At 42.3% G+C, this 24,356-nt stretch overlaps 1 protein-coding gene across 4 annotated transcripts in view; it reads right to left on the bottom strand.

Moving 5' to 3' along the window:
- LOC308098088 (E3 ubiquitin-protein ligase rnf213-alpha-like) overlaps positions 1–24,356 on the bottom strand; it is a 58,123-nt gene that overhangs the window by 12,111 nt on the left and 21,656 nt on the right. For 3 of the 4 annotated variants that reach the window (XM_080446312.1, XM_080446315.1, XM_080446314.1), the window contains 28 exons: positions 20,744–24,355; positions 20,506–20,630; positions 20,303–20,416; positions 17,665–17,789; positions 17,455–17,574; positions 17,296–17,360; positions 16,649–16,805; positions 16,397–16,538; positions 15,700–15,891; positions 15,035–15,165; positions 14,622–14,779; positions 14,257–14,466; positions 13,369–13,556; positions 12,791–12,911; positions 12,570–12,670; positions 11,704–11,889; positions 10,576–10,742; positions 10,280–10,382; positions 10,052–10,166; positions 9,515–9,722; positions 8,639–8,835; positions 6,866–6,988; positions 6,431–6,541; positions 6,089–6,331; positions 1,919–1,994; positions 1,155–1,189; positions 850–950; positions 416–572 (listed from right to left, as the gene is read on the bottom strand). In XM_080446312.1, coding sequence (XP_080302438.1) covers positions 416–572; positions 850–950; positions 1,155–1,189; positions 1,919–1,994; positions 6,089–6,331; positions 6,431–6,541; positions 6,866–6,988; positions 8,639–8,835; positions 9,515–9,722; positions 10,052–10,166; positions 10,280–10,382; positions 10,576–10,742; positions 11,704–11,889; positions 12,570–12,670; positions 12,791–12,911; positions 13,369–13,556; positions 14,257–14,466; positions 14,622–14,779; positions 15,035–15,165; positions 15,700–15,891; positions 16,397–16,538; positions 16,649–16,805; positions 17,296–17,360; positions 17,455–17,574; positions 17,665–17,789; positions 20,303–20,416; positions 20,506–20,630; positions 20,744–24,355 — 7,383 coding nt within the window. The remainder of the gene's footprint in view (positions 1–415; positions 573–849; positions 951–1,154; positions 1,190–1,918; positions 1,995–6,088; positions 6,332–6,430; positions 6,542–6,865; positions 6,989–8,638; positions 8,836–9,514; positions 9,723–10,051; positions 10,167–10,279; positions 10,383–10,575; positions 10,743–11,703; positions 11,890–12,569; positions 12,671–12,790; positions 12,912–13,368; positions 13,557–14,256; positions 14,467–14,621; positions 14,780–15,034; positions 15,166–15,699; positions 15,892–16,396; positions 16,539–16,648; positions 16,806–17,295; positions 17,361–17,454; positions 17,575–17,664; positions 17,790–20,302; positions 20,417–20,505; positions 20,631–20,743; position 24,356) is intronic. The other variant, XM_080446313.1, reaches the window with a different exon arrangement.

Genomic DNA, 24,356 nt, shown 5'->3' with positions numbered 1-24,356 from the left:
ATTTATATCAATTAATTTAAGCCTAGAATCAAGCCATCCAGGGTCCTGGTGAATCATGACCATAAAACGTTTGATTCTGTGATTATTTATTTTTTTAAACGGCAAAACAAAGGGTATTTATTAAATATAGTATATCATATAATTAAATATAAAATAAATAAAAAATCACAGAAAAAAAAACGTTTTATGGTCATGATTCACCAGGACCCTGGATGGCTTGATTCTAGGCTTAAATTAATTGATATAAATATTTTTGGAAATGTCAATGGGAAAAATGCATTGAGTTTTTCCTTCCGGCACCAGGAAAAACCAGGAAGTGGGCGGGAACTGCGATGCTCTATAGAGGCTTTGGGATGACACGGCATGGCGCCCAGCAGCATGGCCACGTGGGTCAGCAGGCGGTAGTGAAACCTACCTGTGTGTCTGTCATGGCGCCCAGCAGCATGGCCATGTGGGTCAGCAGGCGGATCAGGTTGAAGGGCACAGGGGACATGTCTTTGGTGTCCAACATGTCAGGGTTGTCTCTGCGTCTGGGGTCACCTAAGATGTGGCCTGGCTGGGTGCGGTCACCTCTGTTGGAAGAAAATTTATATATCAAAATCAATTAACCCATTAAAACCTGACAGTAATGAACACTTTGAACTATGCAGCTCTATAAAAATGTAGCCAGTAAAAATCCTCAGTGTTAATTTATACATTGTGACGTTGTGCGCAAATGGAACCAAATGGAACCCTTACATTTGTACACCACACACAGTCTCAGAGTTAAATTAACACTGAGGATTGTTACCATGTAGTACACACAGTATTGCAATTCTGTAATGGAATGACATATTTGACTGTACTTACTGAAACTGTACAGGAATGAATCCTGCGACAGGTCTGTGGTCAGTTCCTCCGATCTCTGCTCCACAGTCCATGCAACGACCTCTCTCCATGGGCTGGCCACACTATAAAAAAAAACATCAAAATAACATGATTAAAAATAACAAATCGTTGCTGTCGGGCAGAAACCTCTTATCTCAATATTTTAACAGTTTTGGACATACAGGTATGAGGTTTCCACCCGAAAGAGACTAAATAATACTGTGAAAGACAGTACACTATAATAAATAGCACCCCCGAAATTAGGATAAATAAATAAATGCACATACCTCGCCAATGGTACACGGGTGACCATTTGGACATGCTGTGGAAAGTAAAAAATAAATAGTGTTTAAAAAGAAGCTTGATTATTGAATCAAGTACTTGGCAGCATCTAACACTTGGAAAAAGCTACCTGGAACTCCAGGTTACAAATTGGAGTAAACGGAAGACCAAAAGGAAGATAGAAATTACCGGTAAGCGGATATCTTTGGTCTGTGCACTTAGAAAACCCTTCCATTCAGAAACTATTACCATTTGGAACTAAACCAGGAAGTTTGCTGATGTTTCCCCACATCTTCTGCTATATTTGTCTGATATCCTGTAACCCCAAGTCAAAGGTTGATTGCTATACTGGGCTTAAAAAAGGGTTTATTTGTGAGGGACAAGGCACAATAAATATATTGTACCAGATACAGCGCCCAGGTTAGTTTTCATCTGTGGTCCCCAGTTGGGGTTCATCAGTGACATGGTTTGGAGCAGGAACGCATAAACATGATTAAATTGCACAACCTAAACGCACAATTTAACCTAAAACAACAAAAAATATATATCTCAATTACTTTCAGCCAGTTATTTTAGACAAAATGTAACATTATGTACTGCACTCCATCGACAAGTTGTTCCACATCCCAACTGAACTTTGTGTGGACTGACATTTAAAACAACAGTGCCCTCTAGTGGAGGCTAAGTAGCTTAACCACATGAACCCTAGAGTGTCTCTATTCTGGGCATGTGAGCTTGTAGATCAGCTATTCATTTGTCTGATACTCACAGTACCACAGTACGGGACCCAGGGCTTGGTGAGCCACTGCCAACATGTCCTCTGGCATGGTGGGTAAGAAAGCTCCCTGTAAAAAAAACACAGATAAATACATTCAGTTTTCTTAAAAATGGACGGCGGTATGGAGTTACATTTGTGTCTTTATTAACCAAACAAAAGAAAAACATTTGAGAGAGAAAAAATATAAACAGAGCAAAGAATAGTTTTGAATGAAAACAAATTAAAAACAGCAAGCGAAAAATAATAATTTGTAAGCAAAGGAAATTATATAAACAGAACAAAAACATATTTTTAATTAAAACAAATTAAAAACGCAATCAAAAAAATATATTTGCAAGCAAAATAATAATTTGAAAGAAAAGAAAAAATAATTGAGAACAAAACTTTTAAAATTCAAGAGTAAAGAAATAAGGAAAAACTGTTTAAACTACATAAAACAAAATACTTAGTAAAATGTTTGGGAAATAAAATGTTTTTAATGTTTTTTTTTCCTCATTTGCGAATGAAAGTTGTTTTTTCTGATTGCAAAATGCCTTCTCTCTCAAAACCTATGTCTTTGGTCTCGATTTTTTTTTCTCTCTCTTGGATTTGTTTGTGTGAGGGGTTAAAGTTCAGAAGGCGGGTCCTACGCTGATAGATGTAAGACACCTCTCCATTGGTCACTTGGAATCTGAGTGACAGCTCCCCCTTCCTTATGTAGCTTGTTGAATGCAGGGATGGAGGTGTGTTACGGCCAGCATGGTTTTTTGATTGATTGAATTATTAGCAGTTTGCAAAAAAAAACTAAAAAACATGAAAGTATAATGCAAGGTCAGCTAAGAGTATTTAAAACCCAAGAAAGATGACTTGTTTCCATTGGGGTCCTTTGTACTCAATTCATAGAGACATTTAATGACAGACAGATATACACTACTATGCAAAACATCATAAAAAACAAAAACAAAAAAAATATGTACAGTAAACAGTTTGAGTAAACAGATTGATGGAATACTTTATTAACAGTAGGATACAGAGGTACAATTGTACAATGATTGTTATAAGGATAACACAAAAAGGCTCGTTTCCATTGTGGTCCTCTGGGACTGAGGTCAGAGCTCCATTCCAGCTCTGGACGCTACACTATTCGTTACAATATTGAGCATTTTAGGCTATTAGCAATTCAGATGATTCCCTGATGTTAGGTTTCTGTTCTACTTACAGTTTGTGATCTGTATTTAAAATTGTTGTATTGTTGTTACTGTTATAGTAGGCCAGTGGTTCCCAAACTTGGGATCGGGACCCTCAGAGGGGGTCCCCAGATTAGCTTAATGGGCAACATTGTTTTCTCTCTCAACAATAAACAAACCAACCTATACAGTATACGTGTATACAGGGTAACACATTTCTAAAGTGACAATTTAATGACTTTTAAGACCTTTTTAAGGCATTGTGCGCTTGTAGTTCGGCTATTTTCACAATATTTATCTGTGGAACCGAGTCAAACTAAATCTAATGCCTACAATTTCAAGTGCTTGTCAGGGTGGGTGGTCCCCAGTTCAAGTATGATTATTTTGGGGGGTCCCCAGTTCAAATATGATTATTTTAGGGATTCACAGCCTGAAGCACACTATCAGACGAAACGTTTCCAAAGCAGTCTATCTGGAATGGGCCTGGCCAATAGGCCAGTCACTTCAGCCTTGCCTTAATTAGAATAACGAATATAACATAAAATAATGTAGCTTTATTTTATAATTTCAAAGGGTTCCGAGGCTGTGAATCCCTAAAATAATCATATTTGAACTGGGGACCCCCCAAAATAATCATACTTGAACTGGGGACCACCCACCCTGACCCAGGCATTAGATTTAGTTTGACTCGGTTCCACAGATAAATATTGTGAAAATAGCCGAACTACAAGCGCACAATGCCTTAAAAAGGTCTTAAAAGTCATTAAATTGTCACTTTAGAAATGTGTTACCCTGTATACACTTATACTGTATAGGTTGGTTTGTTTACTGTTGAGAGAGAAAACAATGTTGCCCATTAAGCTAATCTGGGGACCCCCTCTGAGGGTCCCGATCCCAAGTTTGGGAACCACTGGCCTACTATAACAGTAACAACAATACAACAATTTTAAATACAGATCACAAACTGTAAGTAGAACAGAAACCTAACATTAGGGAATCATCTGAATTGCTAATAGCCTAAAATGCTCAGTATTGTAACGAATAGTGTAGCGTCCAGAGCTGGAATGGAGCTCTGACCTCAGTCCCAGAGGACCACAATGGAAACAAGCCTTTTTGTGTTATCCTTATAACAATCATTGTACAATTGTACCTCTGTATCCTACTGTTAATAAAGTATTCCATCAATCTGTTTACTCAAACTGTTTACTGTACATATTTTTTTTGTTTTTGTTTTTATGATGTTTTGCATAGTAGTGTATATCTGTCTGTCATTAACACATTGAATGCCAAAAACGGTCCGGACCGTTTTTGAGGGTCCAAACGAGAAGTGCCGAAAACGGTCCGGACCGTTTTTGACCCAATTCTATTTTTATACATGTGGGCCACGTGGGGCGCTAAAACGAAACTTTGACATCACCCAAGTAGTTTCTGAGAAGAAGAGGCTGGATCTGGCTCCATGTCAAAAATCCTTCCGGTCGGCGTTTTCAATGTTATCTCCTTGATTAAAAGCTTAATATCTCCATTTCTTTTTAATGTGGTGGAAACGAGCCGTTTTCGATCGGCGATCACGCTGCAATGGAGGGTCGCGTTAGAAATATTATTGTTCCAGGCGTTAGTCGGGACCCTCCGCCGTCTCGCACGCACGCTTTGTTTACATGCATTTCCGCGTCGGGGCTTCTCACAGCACTCAACGTATAACGCAAGTGGATGGAAGAAATGCTGGCACTCAACGTATAATATTTTAATAAACCTCTGGCACCCAATGTGTTAAATGTCTCTATGAATTGAATACAAAGGACCCCAATGGAAACAAGTCATCTTTCTTAGGTTTTAAATACTCTTAGCTGACCTTGCATTATACTTTCATGTTTTTTTGTTTTTTTTGCAAACTGCTAATAATAATAATAATCAAAAAACCATGCTGGCCGTAACACACCTCCATCCCTGCATTCAACAAGCTACATAAGGAAGGGGGAGCTGTCACTCAGACTCCAAGTGACCAATGGAGAGGTGTCTTACATCTATCAGCGTAGGACCCGCCTTCTGAACTTTAACCCCTCACACAAACAAATCCAAGAGAGAGAAAAAAAAAATCGAGACCAAAGACATAGGTTTTGAGAGAGAAGGCATTTTGCAATCAGAAAAAACAACTTTCATTCGCAAATGAGGAAAAAAAACATTAAAAACATTTTATTTAGCACAACACATTTTATTACCCAAACATTTTACTAAGTATTTTGTTTTATGTAGTTTAAACCGTTTTTCCTTATTTTTTTACTCTTGAATTTTAAAAGTTTTGTTCTCAATTATTTTTTCTTTTCTTTCAAATTATTATTTTGCTTGCAAATATATTTTTTTGATTGCGTTTTTAATTTGTTTTAATTAAAAATATTTTTTTGTTCTGTTTATATAATTTCCTTTGCTTACAAATTATTATTTTTCGCTTGCTGTTTTAATTTGTTTTCATTCAAAACTATTCTTTGCTCTGTTTATATTTTTTCTCTCTCAAATGTTTTTCTTTTGTTTGGTTAATAAAGACACAAATGTAACTCCATACGGCGGGGAGGTCAGCAGCAGTGGTGGAAAAAGTACTCTTATGCAAGTACTTTTTTTTCAATCGCGACGCATTGTGAGCTTGTAGATTGTGACTTTCAAATGTACATATTTTTTGTTTTGATTGTATTTCTGTATTGTTGTATTGTGCTTTCTGCTTTGGCAATGTAAACGTATGTTTTCTCATGCCAATAAAGCCCTTTGAATTGAATTGAATTGAGATTGGCTATTTTCAAATGGCCGGAATGTATGTTTTGTAATAATAATAAAAATCTACAAAGTAAATAGTAACTAAAGTTTTCAAATAATTGTAGTGGAGTGAAAGTATAATATTTGCCTCTGAGATGTAGTGGAGTAGAAGTAAAAGTAAAAGTAATGAAAATTTGAAATAGTCTGTACTGTACTTAGTTACTTTACACCACTGCATGGCAACGCACTTTACCTGCATGTTGGTTGGCGCCAGAGCCAGCTGTTGAAGGGGGAAAAGGACACCCTGATTCCAACAGAGCAAGACGGCTGCCAGGTGAACGGTCAGCTCCACCATCACACAGTTGCTGCCAGAGGCCCCGGGGTGAGCGGTCAACGGCCCCATCTGGTTGCTCACCAGGGCCTGGGCAAAGGCCTTTACCTGGGGGCTGGCCAGTGCCTTGGAATCCTGGATGTACGCCAGCAGGATTTGGCATTGCTGTGGGTACGAAACAAGAACAAAAAAAACATTATAAAAATGGGACTTGAAAGAGAACTAAATTAGATTATATAGAAATATCCTTATGTGGTGTTTTACCTCAGGTTTGGGATGTGAGCCTGCATGGACGTCTCTATAAAGAGAAGTGACTTCTCTGTACAGCGCTAAAAGCAGGTAAACGGTCTTCCGCTGTGGTGAGCATTTACACCCCTACAGGAATAGAACGATAATTGAGTCACTTTGCAGACAAAACTCTCTCTCTAGTATTATCTCTCCTCTCTCCCTCTCTCTTAACCCCCCCCTAACAAGACCAAGGCAGATGGCTGCCCACCCTAGCGTCTGGGTCTACCTGACATTACTTCCAGTTAAGGGCGAGTTTTTCATTCAAAAACTGCTTGCTCAGGCTTGGAAAATGTCAGGTCTCAGCTCTATTTTATGCAAAGTGTTTTGAGACGACGTGCTGTGATTTAGCGCTAAAATAAAATTGATTTGCATTAAATTGAATTGATACATACAGTACAAAAATCACAGTACCTCATAGATCTTGTCCAGTGTGTTTGCTTTTCCTTTGATCACCACCTGGGCAACAGCATCTCTGATTGTCTTGTAGTCCTCTCCACACACCAGAAACTGGTCTATGGGCGTGTCTTCTTGACTCTTGGAAGGAAAGCGTAACAGAAGTTTTTGATGAACATGAAATACGACCATAACCCACTAAAACCGGGAAAGCATCCGTGTCTATTTTTTTAACACATTGCGTGCCAATCGCGTAGTTCTACGCGAACCTAAATAATTGCGCAGCGTGCCAGTCGCGTAGTTCTACACGAAGTGGTCTTTTTTTTTTTTTGCAGTGACACATTTCATTGTAGGCCTCCCTCGCAGTGACACATTTAATTGTAGGCCTCCCTCGCAGTGACACATTTCATTGTAGGCCTCCCTCTTAGAGACACATTTCATTGTAGTACACCGGAAACGGAAATGAATGTCAATCGAAGATTTTCGTTCCCATCCGCCGCCGCTCTAAAGCTTCCGCTAATCCGCCATTATCTCGGTGTTGTTTTTCTCCGCGCTGAACGCTGTTTAAGAGAAACTGCGACTACTGCAAAATGGACGATCGCCGATTGAAAATGTCTTCTCTGGGCCACTCACACTAGCCTGGTAAACCCTCCCTCCGGAAATCTCATTTCTATTTGATTCCTGGAGTGAGTCTGGCCTGATCCGCCTGTCTGCAATATTGGCTGTGCTGGAGTTGGGCGGGAGTAATACCGTTGACTGACAACCCCTTCAGCCAATGATAATTTTTCCCCTTCAGCCAATCAGCAGTTCACCAGTCTTAATGTGACGCGACGGGACTTTTGAGACAGCCATACCCAAAATGGGTTGCCTTTTTCGGGTACAATGGTGTCACTGCCCGCCCCTACCGGTTCTCTAATTATTATTTTTTAAATAGGCTTTGTCATGATTAATTGACCATATATATGAAGTTAAACAACTAAATTCTATACAAACGATATCTTATAAGTAAATTCCGTGCCTCAAAATAGAAGTTAGAGAGCTTTTTGAAGTAAAAAAATAGCGGAGAATTGGCCGCACAAGAAAAAGATGGCTGCCGTTCGTGTTTTGGGCTCACTCGAACTCGCCACCTGATTGGCCAACGTAAGCTGTCAATCACAGAACAATGAGCGACGACGCTGATAGGCGCGGCCGTTTGGCATACACAGCCAATATTGCAGAGAGGCGGTTCATGCCAGACTCACTCCAGGAATCAAATAGAAATGAGATTTCCGGAGGGAGGGTTTACCAGGCTACACTCACACAGCTACCCTGTGTGTCTACAAACAGTTGAACGCACGATCTTAAGGTATTTAGCGAGGTCTGTGGCGAGGTGAAAAAAACTAAAAAACTACAATAAATCGCTGGCACTGGTGAGTACATTATGATATTAAACTCTGGCGTGGAATGTGTTAATAGCAGATATACAAGCTCACTATCTGCTATTTTTGAGAAATCTTGAAAATGTGTGCACATCTTTGAAAATATATATGTTTTAAAGCGAACATCTTTAACTCAAATCTTTGCTTCTGGAGGGTCCCTGGAACAAAATATGTTGAGACAGGGGTCGGCGGCCAAATAATTTTGGGGGTCCTTGACATGACAAAGTTTGAGCACCACTGATATATAGCAACATACTTTTGTCAAAAAAATTTTAAGATTTAGAAGACATTTTTAGAAACGGCCTCAGGTCTTAATGGGATAATCAGCCTGTTTCTTCAAACTGCACGACAGGAGCTATAATATAGAATGTACCTGCTGCAGGACTTCATCAGGGAACAGCCAGTGCACATCATCCACTTTGAGGAGTTTCTGCACAAACTCCACTCCATGCTGGCTGCAGATCTTTCGGATCAGGTAGATGCGGTACCAGTCGTTCCCACTGCGTCTGCACAGGTCCACCACGCTGGACAGGAAGGTTGTTTCTGCATCCTGACGGTTCTCCTGGACTCCTGTTGTGAGGACAAGAACAATTATTTTTAATCATTATTGCCGGTATCAGCCAGAGCGCGGGAGTCTATCCCCGTTTCGCAGTGTGCTAGAACGCTGGGAGATGGATTGCTGAGGTGGAGCGCAACACCTACCATCAACTCCCAGTACTTGACAACATGACTTGCCACACCCAAGCCAGGCTACTCATACGCTGAGTTGGCGGTTTCCCGGGATGACCTTGTGTGGTCAAAAGGTGAGTGCTTTACCGACTGAGCTACCCGGACCGGAATTTGTGTTGATAAAGAACGATTATTCTATTGGTTACTTTTTCGATTAATCGTATAGCATGTTTTTTAATTATTCTTTATATAATAACGAATCGATTAACCACTTTTTATAGCCAGCCGCATTTTATACAACATTATCGTTTGTGAAAATAGATTAGTAATAGGGATCGATTACTAATCGATTGTATTATTAAATTATCGATTAAATCAATTAGTGCAATGAACTATGACACCCCTACAACAACGAGACAGCATGCATCAACCAGCATGTCACGTATTGTGCATTGGAACACAGAAACAATGCAATCAATGCACAAAGTTTAACAATTAAAACATAATGGAAATCAAGACATTATTTGTTAACTATTTGACTGATATATAAACAATAATAATTGTATCAAGGTTTACACACCTATAGCAGCCAGTTTGGACACGAGCAGGTTAGCAGCCATGTCCAGGCACATTCGCACCCTGGCCACCTGTTGCAGGTACTCTACAGTGGCTGCAGGAGCAGAGACGGGCTCAGAGAGCAGATAGTCCATCAGAAAGTTCCTCTCAGGCTGCAAGCTGGCCTGCTGCTCTGCTACAGTATGGGACTGCAGCCTCTCAAACATGGAGTCCTAGATCAGTGGAGAAAGCGGCACATAAGTGAATTCCTATGAAACTATCAATTATCTTCTTAGCGATTATTCCATCCATTACTTTTTCGATTAATCGATAAAAAAAAAAAAATCGAGAAGTGCATTTCTTTGAATAAAAAAGTATACATCAACGAATCAACGCAAAATTATAAATCTTATACCGATCTACTACAAGCTCACAATGCGTCATGATGTGATGTGTTGTGAGCTTGTGGAGCTGCTATTTTGGGTTTGAAAATCTATTATAATTTATTAAATCGATTAGTTCCTTTAACTGTTGCACCCCTATACCTATATTCTGTACCTACCTCCAAGCAGTTGATGTACAAGGAGTACAGCTCAGTTTTGTCAGACACCTCCAAGAGGTTGCTCTGCTCAACTGACGTCAGATGTTGCTGCAGGTAGCCTTTCACCTCGTCAAAGCTGGGGGGAAAAAAAGTGTACACAAAGTTTACACAAAGTTGAAAGTTTAAATTGTGTTAAGCCCTGGGCATAGGCTAACCCGGGTCACCAACATGCACATGGAATCACTGTACCTGTACTTCAGCAACAGCTTGAGGACCACCGAGCGAACCACGGGATTCTTATCCACCGAGTCATTAAAGGGAGACAGCGCTTTTGTCAGAAACTGGCGATTACCTTTAAAAAACAAAACAAAAAACTATATCAACAGAAAACATACTGTACACATATAACATGTATGTTATGCATGTGTATGTATAAGATTTGACTGTACTGTTAACAAACTATTCAATCAATAAATCAATAAAGCAAAGTACTCTGTGTATTTATCCATTCATAACTAAGGACAACCACAAAATGCGTGGCCCACCTCTGACAATGCGGATCTGGGGCACTTCCACCATGAGGAAGGACAGGAGGTGGTGGATGATGGCTGGACAGGGAGGAGAATTGTCCTTGAAGCACATGGTGGACACCAGGTCTATGAAGAACGCGTTGCACTGCTTCCTGAACTGACCATGCCGGCTGATGAGAATCCTGCAGAAAAGGAGGACAAGTTGGCGAATTTTGCATTATTTAAGTTCCCATGAAATCTAAATGCTGTAGATGTTTCAGAGAGTTTATTATGTGTGTGCCGTTCCAGTCTTTTCTCTACAGAATGCCATTCCAATAGCGTCTGTCCTTGTAACCATACTTTGAGGGTAGGAAATGTTGGTTTATTTAAATGTTGATGTTAGTCTATGTTATCTGTTTGTCATATGTCAATGAAATGAACTTCTGCTCTGCATTAAAGCTGCAATCTATAATATTTAAGCCGTAGTGCTTTGAGCTTCAGGCAGTACTACGTGTCAACCACTAGTGTTCCTACGAACACAAGAGTCTAAATTTCTCAGTAGGAGATCAGGGAGACCAACTCCAATCACAGATGTTTAGTTATATTGTATTAACTAATTGAGTGCCATAATTATTAATATCTATTTCTGGCCATTACAATTTTTATTAAAATTAAAAATTTAGTAAAACAAAAGTGCTTAGGAAGCGAGATACAGCCTTTTTCAGTTATAAGTTAAACAAGGAGTGGATGGAGCTGCAAATCTTCAGATAATGATATCTTGGGTTCAGGAAGATTTTTTTTTTTTTTTTCTATTTTTTTCAAAAACACGTGAAACACGTTAATGGAACGTTGCACCATAGCGCTAAAACACGTTAATGGCACTCAATGAGTTAACATACTCTGCCGTACAAACTGGTCAAAATAACATTTTATTCACTAAGAAACATTCCAGATTCAGTTTTAAGTCTATATTCAAGTTGATATTTTGCTAAATGCAGAAATATACAAACCAAGAGAGCAAAAATTGCCCTGAATGCCATTTGATGGGGATTTTAAATTGAAGTATGTTTAGGATGAACCATTTTGAATCTGTGCTTTGATCTACTGAGTGAAATAGCAGGTTTATGGCTTTTAATACGTTTTCCATAAAAGTGTTAACTGTACCTCAGATCTTCTGAGGGTGTCAAGGGATAGTCATCGGCAACAGGCTGCATGCAGAGGGGACAGTACATCTGACCAGGGGTCAGCCACTGTTTGATACAGGCCATGCAGTAGACGTGTCCACAGGAGAGGCTTAGGGGGTCCCGGGGGTCGCCCGCCATACACACTGGGCACATTTGGATCCCAAACCTGGACGAGACAGGCACACAACACACATACAGTACAGTGTAGAATCCCAGTCCACAACATAGACTGTAAAAAGAATGTCACCCATTGGTTTCTACAGACCGTAAATGAAGCCGATTGTTCAGGAACGTGCATCCTCCATCTTTAATATATACGGTTGGGCACGCCGGAACTCAAACGCTATTGCTTGAGACCAGACATGTGACCAGGGAACCGGAAAACAACCCCCAAAGAATGCTATTGGTTGGGTAGCTTCTCAATCAAGAGCGGGGCGGGGAATGAATGCTATTGGTTGTGTAGGTTGTCAATCAAATCATCCCGCCCCTCCTGGAGCATAGCCTACTTTATCGTCAATTTTAGAATAAATGGGACCATAATTTAGCAAAACGCATATCATGATGATTGAAAGGAGACTTTAAACTAGCGACTGGAAGCATATAGTATTTGTGACAATTTTTATTAAGGTAAGAAAATCTAGTCTAAAGTTCATCCAAAAACCCATCCGCTTTAATGAGAGAATATTCTTTCTGACACCTGCAGCCACCTACTGGCCATTTATATGAACTGTCTCTCTTCCGTATTGGCCTCATTGTAAATATCCAAGCCTTGCCCCTTGGTCCACAAGCACAACGCAGGGCAAGAAAGATATGGATACAAGGGAAGAGATAAAGATCAATCCATACCTGAAGATGTGTTCCACTGCTCCGTCTTTACAGGCTTTGAGAATAGTAATCACTGCCTCAAATGCCTGCTGCGTTTTGAGGTCCGAGTTCTTCTCCAGCACCTGGATGACAAGTCAGAGGTAACAATGTCAGTACGAATGTAGTACATTTTCTGTCTGACATGGAAAACAAGGTACACTAAAAATCTATTTGTACACCGTTTGTGATCAGAGCACACCGACCTGGCCGAGTCCTCGCGTGTGCTCTAACACCACGGGTGTCAGCTGCCTCTCCACCGCCTCGATGCCCAGCAACAGGTGCTCCACAAACAGAGACAAGGAGAAGATCCGGTTCCATCCGCTCCTAAAACGGAACCGCAACAGAATGTAAACGACCGTCAAACTCAATGCTACATCTAAACTAATATAATAAATGCAATTTATTTTCATCACAAAATTGCCCCATTTGAAAAATATTTCTAGGGCTCAAACAGTTGAACTAATAGATATCATGATAATAAAAAATACTGTTTTAAAAGTTTAAAAAAATGAAAATAGCAGACCTGCAAGCTCACAATGCATCGCTGTGAACAACATGTTGTGAGCTTGCAGATCTAATATTTTCATTATTCTTGCATGACACCATTGTCTGATTAAGTATAAAATGTAACTTCAGTAGTTAATGGAATCGTTGATATAAAAAAGATACATAAATACAAACTATTGTGCGCTATTTGATTTATCAAATAAGTAATCAATAGGATAATCGTTAAGAAATAATGTGATAGTTGCAACCCTAAAATCATTCAAGTTGCACTCACTGGACCCTGCGGACCATGTCCCTGCTCCTGGCTCCATAGTGTCTCATGCTGTCTTCAGAGCAGATCAGTTCAATGGGAACTTGGAGCTTCTTGACCTGCCTGAGCCAGGCCTGCCTCTGGGCGTCTGTGTTCAGGTCCTGGGGCTCCAGGTATTCCAGGCAGGCCACAGCGGCGTACACATCTAGCATCTACGAGGAGGCAGAGGGAATACGGTCAAAAGACACCTCAGATCAAAGTCAAATACAGAAACATTCATATTCGGGAGGGACTGTACAAAAACTAGAGTTGTTCCGATACTAGTGTTGGAAATACTGCCGATACAGCCTAAATGGGCATCAGCGAATACACAAGTCTGAAGTCTGCAAAATCTGACTTTTAATTTATATTCTAAATGTTTACTTTTTAACTTGATGTTGCTGAATTGTTGTCCCACTTGTTAGAATAAAACATGGTGAAGCAGCATTTTGTTATCATTTGCCACAGACCTGGAATAACCACTTAGATGATATTAAACAAACCTCAGGTATTTACTGTTGCATTCTTAATTGTAAATTGTGATTAGAATAGGTTAGAACTTTGCATTGCCCTGGTGTATAAAATGTTGTGTTGCTTTACTGTTACTGTACTATTTCTACAACTTATTTTCTTAATTTGTGGCAGCACTTTAAATGTAAGGGAATTGTTATGTAGTCAGATTTATTCAATTATGTTCTTATGACTGATCAAACTAGATCAAATAAAGTTCTATGGTATTGATATGGGTTCAACCTGAGCATGCAATGATAGCATTGTTGGGGGGGAGATGGAAAAAACACAGTAGTCAATAGTCTCAAATACATTGACATTTCAAGCAGAATGAAAAATAAAAACGGCTATTTTGAAGCTTACGAGCTCCATCCCCTCTCTGGCATGGGTGTTTCTCAGGAGGGCCTGTGCCATCGTCGGTTCAATGCTGAGCATTCTGGAGAGGTTCTGCAGTCGGTTCTTGAACTCGTGGTAGGCAGCATGGACCCATGGCAGAGATATCAGCTCTTTATCTGTGGCATTGAGGCGCAGTCGCAGCTCATTGACACCACACTTTAAGGCATCGCACAGGAGCTGCCGTGGGAACAAAGTATGAAATAACAAATTCATACTGTAATACAGCTCAAAACTCAAAACGATTATTATTAGATACCTTATCAATGAACTTCTGATTGACGGAACAGTGTTGCCATCACTAGAAATATGAATGGAAAAACTAAATCAATTACCTGCACATCTCCCTCGCCAGTAACGTTCATGGTCATGGAGACGAAATCCTGCAGGTATCGATGGAAAAACTCCATCTGCGTTTCGGCGTCTGCTTTTGCAATGTATCTGCCTAGTGGAGTCTTCCCAAAGAACTCTTCAAACTGAGTTTGGGTTTGGCCTAGTGGACACATGAGGACAGTACATGATGAAAAAAAACATGAGATGGTTATATTGATTATTAAAAGGCTTTGTTTAATACTCGATTCTGATTGATCAATGAAGGTATTGTGCTTTCTGTTATTGAGAACAACGGCTGGTCTGCCTCTGCTTTTAATGGAGGCAGGAGCTTGTAAGCTAATAATTATTCTTAGGATTTTGTTCGAAAGTAGCCATGTCGTAAGTGTGATTTGTGAGTGACATTATGATCAAATACCTTCATGTTGAAGGGCGTGAACCCAGAGCTCATCGAGATAGTCCTTGATCCTCCAGCTGAAAGGCATGCTGCAGCCCATGTTCTGGTCCAGGCCCATGTACCTCTGTACAAGGATGGTCCTCGTCTCTGAGCTGTGACACATGTACAGAGACAGAGGGATGGAGATGAGAGAGTGATGAGGAGAGGGGAAAAAGGATAGACTCTATCCTTTTTTGCATTTTTGTATGCTCTATCCGACAAAAATGCATAAATAGACGAGATCATATGTAGACGCAGATAAGTAAATGATAATTGGTCCGGGAACCTTCTGATTCCCAAGCGACCTAGCTCTACCCCTCCTGAGCCTGTAGACATATGAATGCTGAAGAGATCTGCTCGTCGGCAAGTATAGATCAGTGTTCAGACCAATGGCTCTCAACCTTTTCAGGTCATGACCCCCCAAAATAATCATTTGAACTAGGGACCCCCCACCCTGACAAGCATTTGGAATTGCAGGAGTTGAGGCATTCAATTTAATTGTAAATTTTCACAATAGTTGCCTCTTTCTTATATTATTTGACAATTTGGCCAATGTTTGACCAGTTTTTAAAGTATAGTTTGTCGATACTATCCCCCCCTAGGGGGCCCGACCGACAGGTTGAGAACCACTGCTTTAGACCATTTACCTGTGGTCCAGCGTCATGGATGGGACCTCCAACAGTTTGTGGTTGCCAAAGATATCCAACCACAGCTTCTTCACAGGTTCACCCGAGTTGGTGTCCAGCAGGAGATCCAGGTTTTGATCACGATCGACGATGGAGACCAGCTGGGCCAGGAAAGGAACGACGGCAGCTTGGACACGCTTCCATAGGGTGTGTCTGTCAACGGTCCAAATAGTGTTACAATTAATATTCGCAAGCTTAGAACGATGAAGAAACAGTCACATGTTTCTGACCCTCTGTATGCTGTATTAACCCATTAAGACCTGAGGCCGATTATAAAAATGTCTTCTAAATCCTAACAGTTTTCTGAAAAACCTGTTGCTATATCAGTGGTTCTCACACTTTTTCCATGTCAAGGACCCCCAAAATGATATGTATTTGGCCGCCGACCCCCATCTCAAAATATTTTATGCCAGGGACCTCCAGAGGCAAAGATTTGAGTTCAAAATGTTCGCTTTATTATATTCAAAGATAAAAAAAAAATTAAAAAAATTGCAGATCTACAAGATCGCAGCGCGGCTCGAAGTGACGCACTGTGACCTTGTATATCTGCTATTTTGAATAGCCAAGTATAAAATAATAATAATAATAAAATAATAATGGTTAAAGTGGCTAAAATCTAAAATGACACAGATGCTTTATATGTGACAATAGCACTCACCTGAATGTCCCGCCCTCCTGCAATGCATCGATGTTGGAGGCCTCCTTAATGACCCAGTTGCTTTTGATGGTTGAGAAAGTGTTGCCGTCGTGAGCAACCAATGACGAGTGAAGGCGCCTCTTCACCATTCTCAGAAACTCCGCTGATGAGAATAATAAAACGCAGAATAATGATACGATTGGTGCCGTAATGTCCTGGACCAGAGAAGAGAAGAAAATACAAAACCCTGCCAAACAAAGAGACTCATATTACCATTGATTTCCTCGTGGTCATTAAGGAGAGTGAGCAGGAGCTCCACTCTCCTTGTGCTGCGGAAGCCACTGTCCACCTGGTCCCTCAGCATTCCCACAGCGTTCTGCACACAGCTCCGCACTAGTCCTGTGGTGTCCAGGATATTCTCACAGCCCTGCTAGCAGAAGGTACCAGAGGTTTTCCAGAGAAACTAGCAACACTTCACATAAAAACATGTACTGTAGGTACGGTATATCAGTGGTTCCTTAACTGGGGGTCCCCCAGATGATTTTGGGGGGTCCCCAGATGATTAGCTTAATGTCCAACATAGTTTTCTCACTCAACAGTAAACAAACATACCGTATACTGTAAGTGTATACAGGGTATCTGCACGTATCTAAAGTGACCTTTTATGGACTTTTAAGACCTTTTTAATGGCTATATAATGAAAAAGCAACAAACTACACAATAAAAAATATGTCAAATATTAGCTAAGTAAGAGGCAAAAATTTGAAAATAGCTGATCTACATTTGTTGTGTGCATGTAGATCAGCTATTTTCACATGATTTATCTGATTTATGTGATTATTTTGGGGGGTCGCGGCCTGAAAAGGTTGAGAACCACTGCTGTATATGAATGAGTTTTACAACATGTGTGTTTTACTTACCGAACGGCCTGCAGGCTTCTCTTCGGATTGCTCTGTCTCAGAGTACAAGTCATCTACTTCCATAGCTGTATAAAATATAATTTATTTATTTTAGGCCCCATGTTTACCGTTAAGTTACTTCAACCAACAAGAAGAGATGTTTTAATCAATAGTTTCTACCTTCGGGCTGAATCTTTTCTTCAAATAGTTGACTGATTGTCAGATTTTGCAAGGCTTTGATATCAGACACAATATCCTTCGATCTTCTGAGGTCGTCAATATGCACTGAACTCCAGGGGCCTGTAAATGTTAAAGCAGTTCATATAATCGATGACACATTTTCTTGAAGCTTGGATGACAGGGCATTCAGTCAAGTCATGTTGCTCTCACCTCCATGAAAGCCAACATAGGGAGTTCCTCCCTCCATTCTGGGCAGTTTGGTGATGAAGTAGACAAACACGTTGCTTTGCATGTTCTCTTGTCTTGACTTGTTGATTTCATTGATGGCTGAATACCTGTCAAAACACAATCAAACACAACATGACAAAAACACTTTAACCCATTTAAGACCTGAAGCCGATTTCTACAAATGTCTTCTAAATCCCAACAGTTTTCTGAAAAACCTATGTTTCTATATCAGTGGTTCTCAAACTTTTTCATGTCAAGGACCCCACTCTCAAAACATGTTGTTCCAGGGACACCCAGAAGCAAAGATTTGAGTTAAAAATGTTCGCTTTAAAATAATATAAATATATTAATTTGCACACATTTTCTCAATTTTTCAAAAATAGCAGATCTACAAGCTCATAGCGCGGCACTCGGTGCCGCGCTATGAGCTTGTATATCTGCTCTTTTTGAATCGCCAAAGTGTAAAATAATGCTTTTTAGCTCAAATGAAAAAGTGACACAGATGCTTCTTCAGGTCTTAACACATTGACCGCCGGGCCCGTAGTTCTACGGGCCGTTAAATCCAACGGTTAAGCGCCGATCCCGTAGCCTACGGGCTGTGGTGCTTTTTCCTTTTTTTCGTTTTTTTTTTTTTTTTCAATTTTCTAGGGGGACCATTTTCAGTGTAACACCACCCGATGTCGACCGGAAGTGCGATCCTGTTTTTTGTTTCCCGTCTGTCTCCATTCTAAGTCGTACACAAAAACCCCTGTAAAAGCCCCTGTAAACATGTAGTTTTTCATCCTCGCATTTCCCATGTTAAGATAAACGGTCAGAACTCAAACATGGCGGCTCCGTTTGACACGTGGTTTGGACTGGTACACGCAGGGAGATGTCGCCGATGTAAACAGACCGTGTACGGATCAATCTTAAGGATTTTAACAAGATCTATGGCGACGTGAAAAAAACAAAAAACAACAATAAAACGTTGGCACTGGTGAGTACATTATGAGATTAACCTCTGGCGGTCAATGTGTTAATGGGTTAACCGCAGATGTAGGGCTGTCACGATTATGACATAACATAATGACAATGTAATAACTTTATACAAAAATAAAACATTAATAGTGGAAATAGCTGATCTACAAGCTTGCAGATCTGCCATTTCCATTATTTTTGAAAATATATGAACAATTTTCAACATGGAAACGATTATGCCATACATTATCGTGATTATCTCAAACTAGACCATACCCGTAGGGGGATATGAGCACCCAAAGTGTGCAGTTTGGCTTATGCGGTGAGAACAGACAGTTTATCAGGGATCGAAAGTGAGTTTGTACTGTGTAGTGCAGTGGTTCTCAAACTTTTTCATGGCAAGGACCCCCAAATTGACACTTGTTAGCCCGCGGACCCCCATTTGAAAAGATATGCCAGGGACCCCGATAAGAGAAGATTTTTTTACGGCTCTAGCAGTGAATCTCAACCATTTTAATTTCAAGGACCCCCAGTTTGACATGCATTAGGGCTACGGACCCCCATTTAATGGCATTTCTATCCCTTGGACCCCAGTTTATATCGTAAAATGTATGTTAATTTAACTCTGAGAGTGTACAAATGGAACCAAATGGACCCGTTAGAGTCCATTTGGTTCCATTTGTACACTCTCAGAGTTACAGACCCATAAGGGTCCATTTGGTGCCTAATCTATCATTTAGCTGGACCCCCTGGAACTCCCTCAAGGACCCCTGGGGGTCCCCGGACCCCACTTTGAGAACCAATGGTGTAGTGTGTACACACACACGCACATCCCGTCGTGGAGGAACAGAACACACACAAACACCCGCGCATATAAAGATCTAACAGGCGGAGCCGTTCCCCGTGCGAGCCGTCGCGAGCGCGCACAAACAAACACACACACACACACACACACACACACACACCACGGTACATCCTCATGCGGCCCGTGGCCCGTCGCGAACACACACGGGCGTCGCGCAAATAATGTACATTGTGACACGTGCCTCCCCAACGTGCATGCGCACGTGCGTGTCCACGCATACACGGCCGCGGACTGAAGTTGTGGTGCGATCATCTCCCCCCAACCCACACACACACCACGGAGGCGGCCACGAAATGTGGCTCTCTGGCGAGAGTGGGTGGGGTCTATGGTGTAGAAGCACGCTTTGGTGTTGCCATGTTGTTCTATTGTAAGCGGTTTAGGGGCCATATTGGTGGTAGTGTGTTTTGGCGTTGGTTGTGAAAGTGCAGGTGGGTGTGGGGACGCGTTGTGAGCTTGTAGATCGGCTGTTTTCCAAGAGGCAAGGTATATGTGTGAAAGCGCTTCGTTTGGCCTTCTTTTCATAGACCTTGTTGCTTGTAGGGTTCGTTTCGTTTGGCCTTGTTTTCATAGACCTTGCTGCTTGTTTCGCGCGCGAAACCTGGCAACGACACATGCGCAGTTTGATCGGGCACAGACGACCCAAGACACCAAGACAGACACCAAGACAGACCGACAGAGGTTACTCAAATTATATGTAGGATAGTTGCGATTAGGCGATTATGTAATAATGGTGACAGGCCCACGCAGATGTTGAAATCAACAACATATAATTAGCTTAACATTTAGCAAACAACCTACTTTGCAGATGCGATCAGATTGGCACTCTGAGCATCTTCATCATAATCACACTGTATGATGAGGAGTCTGTTGCCAGGTGCAGGATTGCGGCCGTTTCCAGTTGTGAGGAAATACCTAGGAAAAGACAAGAGATTTTTACATTGCATAATGTCAGATTCTGAGTGCAAAACTGAGAACAATATGGATGTGACATATTAACACACTTGATCTTCTTGAGGAATGAGAGTTCTGTGTCGAACTGCTGGAGAGAGAGAAGTTCCACGCCATGACACCCCTGATCCAGTGGCTCCAGATCAGATACTGTCAGAAGTCTGGAGAATGTTGTCACCTGTGGATTAGAGTCATAAGCATCAGCAATGACAAGTTGGATGACTTCAGGGTATTGTAGAGATTACATAGGAGTATATAAGCATATATGGTATATGACAACTTTAATCTTACCTCTGTGAAGAAGGCCAGGCCATAGGAATCCTGATTCACGTGAGCGAGGATGAAGTCAGTCAAGCAGCCGTTGTTCTGTTCGTCAAAGTAGACCCTTGCCAGATATTCACTCTCGATTTTGGGGAGACCCGTGCAGTCTAAACGCACCACTGAGTCGGGTGTCGCACAGTTGAGCAGTATGAGTTTGGCCTCGTCCAGGAATCTTCGGTCACGATCCGAGGCTTCCACGTCACTTTGCTTCTCTGTCACTTGGAGGACCACAGAGGCACACGTGTCTGAATGGTAGCCAATGAAGACGTCCGCTGGTAGGTACCTGTGTGTCTGAGGCGCCGCTGCGTGTTGAGTGTTGAGGGAGATGAACTGTTTGACCCACGTTTCCAACTCTTTCACGACCCTCTTCTGCTCAGCGAGGAGGACGGTGTGGATGTCCAAGTAGTGTTTCTCCAGTCGGTTGATGAGAGGGATTGGGAACTGCTTGTAGACCACCTCTTTTTCCTCGATGACAATTAGCCTGAAGTCCTCATGCACTCTGCATTTGACACGATGGGTTCCCAGTCCGAGGTCTACGTATTTTTGTCCTCCGAGACAGACGTAGTACTGGTTGAGGGCGTCGTACAGACTTTCGTACAGGTTCTGCAAGTTCAGGAGCACAACGGTTTGACCCGTTTCCATGCAGATTTTCACTCTGTTGATGTTGCGACATATCTGGGTGTACTCTTGATCCTTGGGGAAGCTTGAGCCAAAGATGATTTCAGGCTGTCTACCTTCCGAGAAGAAGGCTTGCTGCAGGATCTGGAGGGCTGCGTAGTTTTTTGTTAGAACCAGCAGGTACCTGCACTCTTCCTCCTGTCCGATTGCTGCGATGTTTTGTCTCACAAGCTCAATGGTGCTGATGCTCTCTAGGTTGGGTGTTATGTGTAACCTTGTGGTGAAGACACTGACTGCGTCCACATTATCTTTGCCACTGAAATTCCTCAACACTGCCTCCACAATCTGTTCTGCACTGGGTTTCTGTTGAGAGGCCTTTGCCATTGCGAAAATCATCTTCACCAAGCTGTAGTAGTCGCGCAGGCCAAAGAAGCCTTTTCCCTGTTTGTGGCAGATTTTCAAGTAGGCCCTGGCGAACGGCTGGAAAAAATCCCTGACCTTGTCCAAAATCATGGCATCGGATGAGCATATGCCTTTGGCAGTGTCGATGAGTTCCTTTTCATCGGGGTCACCACGGGAGACAAAGATGCCTCTGTTCATCTTTGCAGGGTCCAAGGCCCAGTTCGAAATGCCAATGAATCCAACCTTTTTGTGTGGCAGCGGCTCGTCGTCAATGCATCCTTCCTCCAGCAGTGGATGGAGAGTTTTCAGGGGCATTTTAGGGGAGTCCTCCGCCAAGCCAATCTCGTCGAGGACCACGACGGAAATGTACTCGGTCAGGTTCTTTCCCTCCTGGAAGCGAGCACACTGCTTGAACGTGTTGATGATGCCCTCTGGTGTCGAGTGAGGGCTGCACTGGAAGGACACCAGGTGGATCTGTTTGAGCCTTTTGTAGAGCTCAGAGTGGGCGGCCTGGCCCTGCATTGCATCTGCCACCAGAGTTTTGGACAGAGACTTTGAACTTCCAGGTTTTCCAACCAAAAAGAGGGGGATTCGTAGTTCAATGCAGAGCACCATCATGAAGACGTTTTCTTTCAGCGCGTTGTTTCTTGCAATCGTTTGCAATTGTTGCTTTGGCACACCACTCAGAAGTAGATCCTGCATGCGTGAAATTTCATGCATCACTCTCATTGGACTGTACGTTTCCGGAAGTTTCCTGCAGATTCTCTGTCTGTATGTGTCCTTGTCCTCTAGGCAAGCGTGGTAGCACACCCCCGCAGCCATGATCAGAGACCACACCACAGGGTCTCCGGCATTGTGGGCTCTCTGGTATCTTTCTGGCCTGTTGACATTCAGACTTCTCTCAAACACTTCAAGCTCCGCAAAAAGCATGGCATGGTTCTTATAGAACCACACAAATGCTTGCATGCAGCGTTCCACATCCCTCAGGCTCACAAAGCTGCATTCATCTTTCCTCGTCCGCATGTACCTTTGTGAGGTTGACAGAACATCCGTGATCCTCTGGATGTATTCTACACTTAGTTTATTGACCTCGACTACCCTCTGTACAATCTGTTGGATGTACATTTTCTCTGTGTGATCATTCAACTGGCCAAAGTCCCACACTAGAGGGATCATGCTTGGTGGCAACGCCTGAACTCTGTACACCAACTGGCGTAGCGGAATGGATCCAAGCTTTTCATCGGTCTCTTCGGCTCGAACTCTGTACCCGAGACCAGCTGACTCTAGTCTTTGAATCATCTCATCCGTGTGCTTTCGATATGGGTTGCACGCCGCTACAACTTGCAATCCACAGTGGGGCGTCAAGCCCTCCCCCTCAACCGTCTGGTCACAGAGGACTTCTTTAATGCTGCTGATGGCCTCCGTTGTGTTGGCCTCGTCAAAGAAGAGAACAGAGTCAAAGCCGTAATCGTGTTTGTTGGTTAAAGCGATCGCTTCCGCCTCTCTGACTTTGTTGTAAATCATATCGGAACTTGTTCCTCCATGCACCTTGACCAGTTTCATGTTCTCAGTGGCCACTCCACTCCTCCGCAGTTCACAAAGAAACTTAATGAGCCTAGTCTTACCGCACCCAGTCTCCCCCATAATAATCACAGGGATGCCACACCTGAAGCGCATGTGGATGGCCAGCATCTTCAATATGTTGTCAGTGGTGAGCTCGTACGTTTCATCCGGATCAAGAGGCCACTGGATTCCGAGCACGTTGCATAGTCTCTCTATTTTCTCCCCCCTGGGTAGGCCATCAAAGTCAATGTTGAAAGGGACTCTCTGTAGCTGGAGCCCTGCATACAACTCTTGTGTCATGATGTTCGGTTTTATCACCCTTCCTGAGGTGGGATCAACAGCATCTACACGGTTCTCTGCATTAAGCCGAAGATGGAAGCCAATGAAGGTCATGGACACGTGGTCATCGTTAAAGAATATGTACGGATGTGGCTCCGACTCCCATCGCTTCCTGATCAGAAACGGGGCCAAGTCTTCATCGCGGACAGCGGCTAGGTCCATCTGCAGTCTCCCGGGACTCTGGTCAGAGATGCTGAGTGACGGTGTGGCAAAGTCCTTGGCCATCAGGATCATGAAGTTCACCACAAAGGTCTTGAATCCTTGCAGAGTGTCACCAGTGCACTCAACATCGCAAAACACAGACGTCTCGCAGTCTTGTAGCTGGAGGTTCAAGAACCATACAAAGTTTCTCAATTCTGCCCAGGAGGGGTCCATAATGCCGCAGTACATGAGAAGCATCTGTAGGCATTCTACGTGAGACCCTTCAACACCCTTGTACATGAATGTGTCGAGATCGACACCATTATGGAATCGACTGAGATATTGGTATGGTCTTTGGAAGGCTTCACTCCTGAATTCTCGATCATCCATTAGTGGGTCCAGAGCGTTCACAAGTGTTGGATCTTCTTCCTTCCTCATCTCTATCATCAACACCTCTTTTGGTGATTGGCACACAACTTTTGGGAACACGTCTATGAAAGAGGTGTTCACATTCCGGTTC

This window comes from Gymnoscopelus braueri (assembly GCF_963280865.1).
Source record: "Gymnoscopelus braueri genome assembly, chromosome: 13".
Classification (NCBI taxonomy): domain Eukaryota; kingdom Metazoa; phylum Chordata; class Actinopteri; order Myctophiformes; family Myctophidae; genus Gymnoscopelus; species Gymnoscopelus braueri.
The sequence above is the reverse complement of the archived record's forward strand: the minus strand, read 5'-3'. Positions and strand labels throughout refer to the sequence as shown.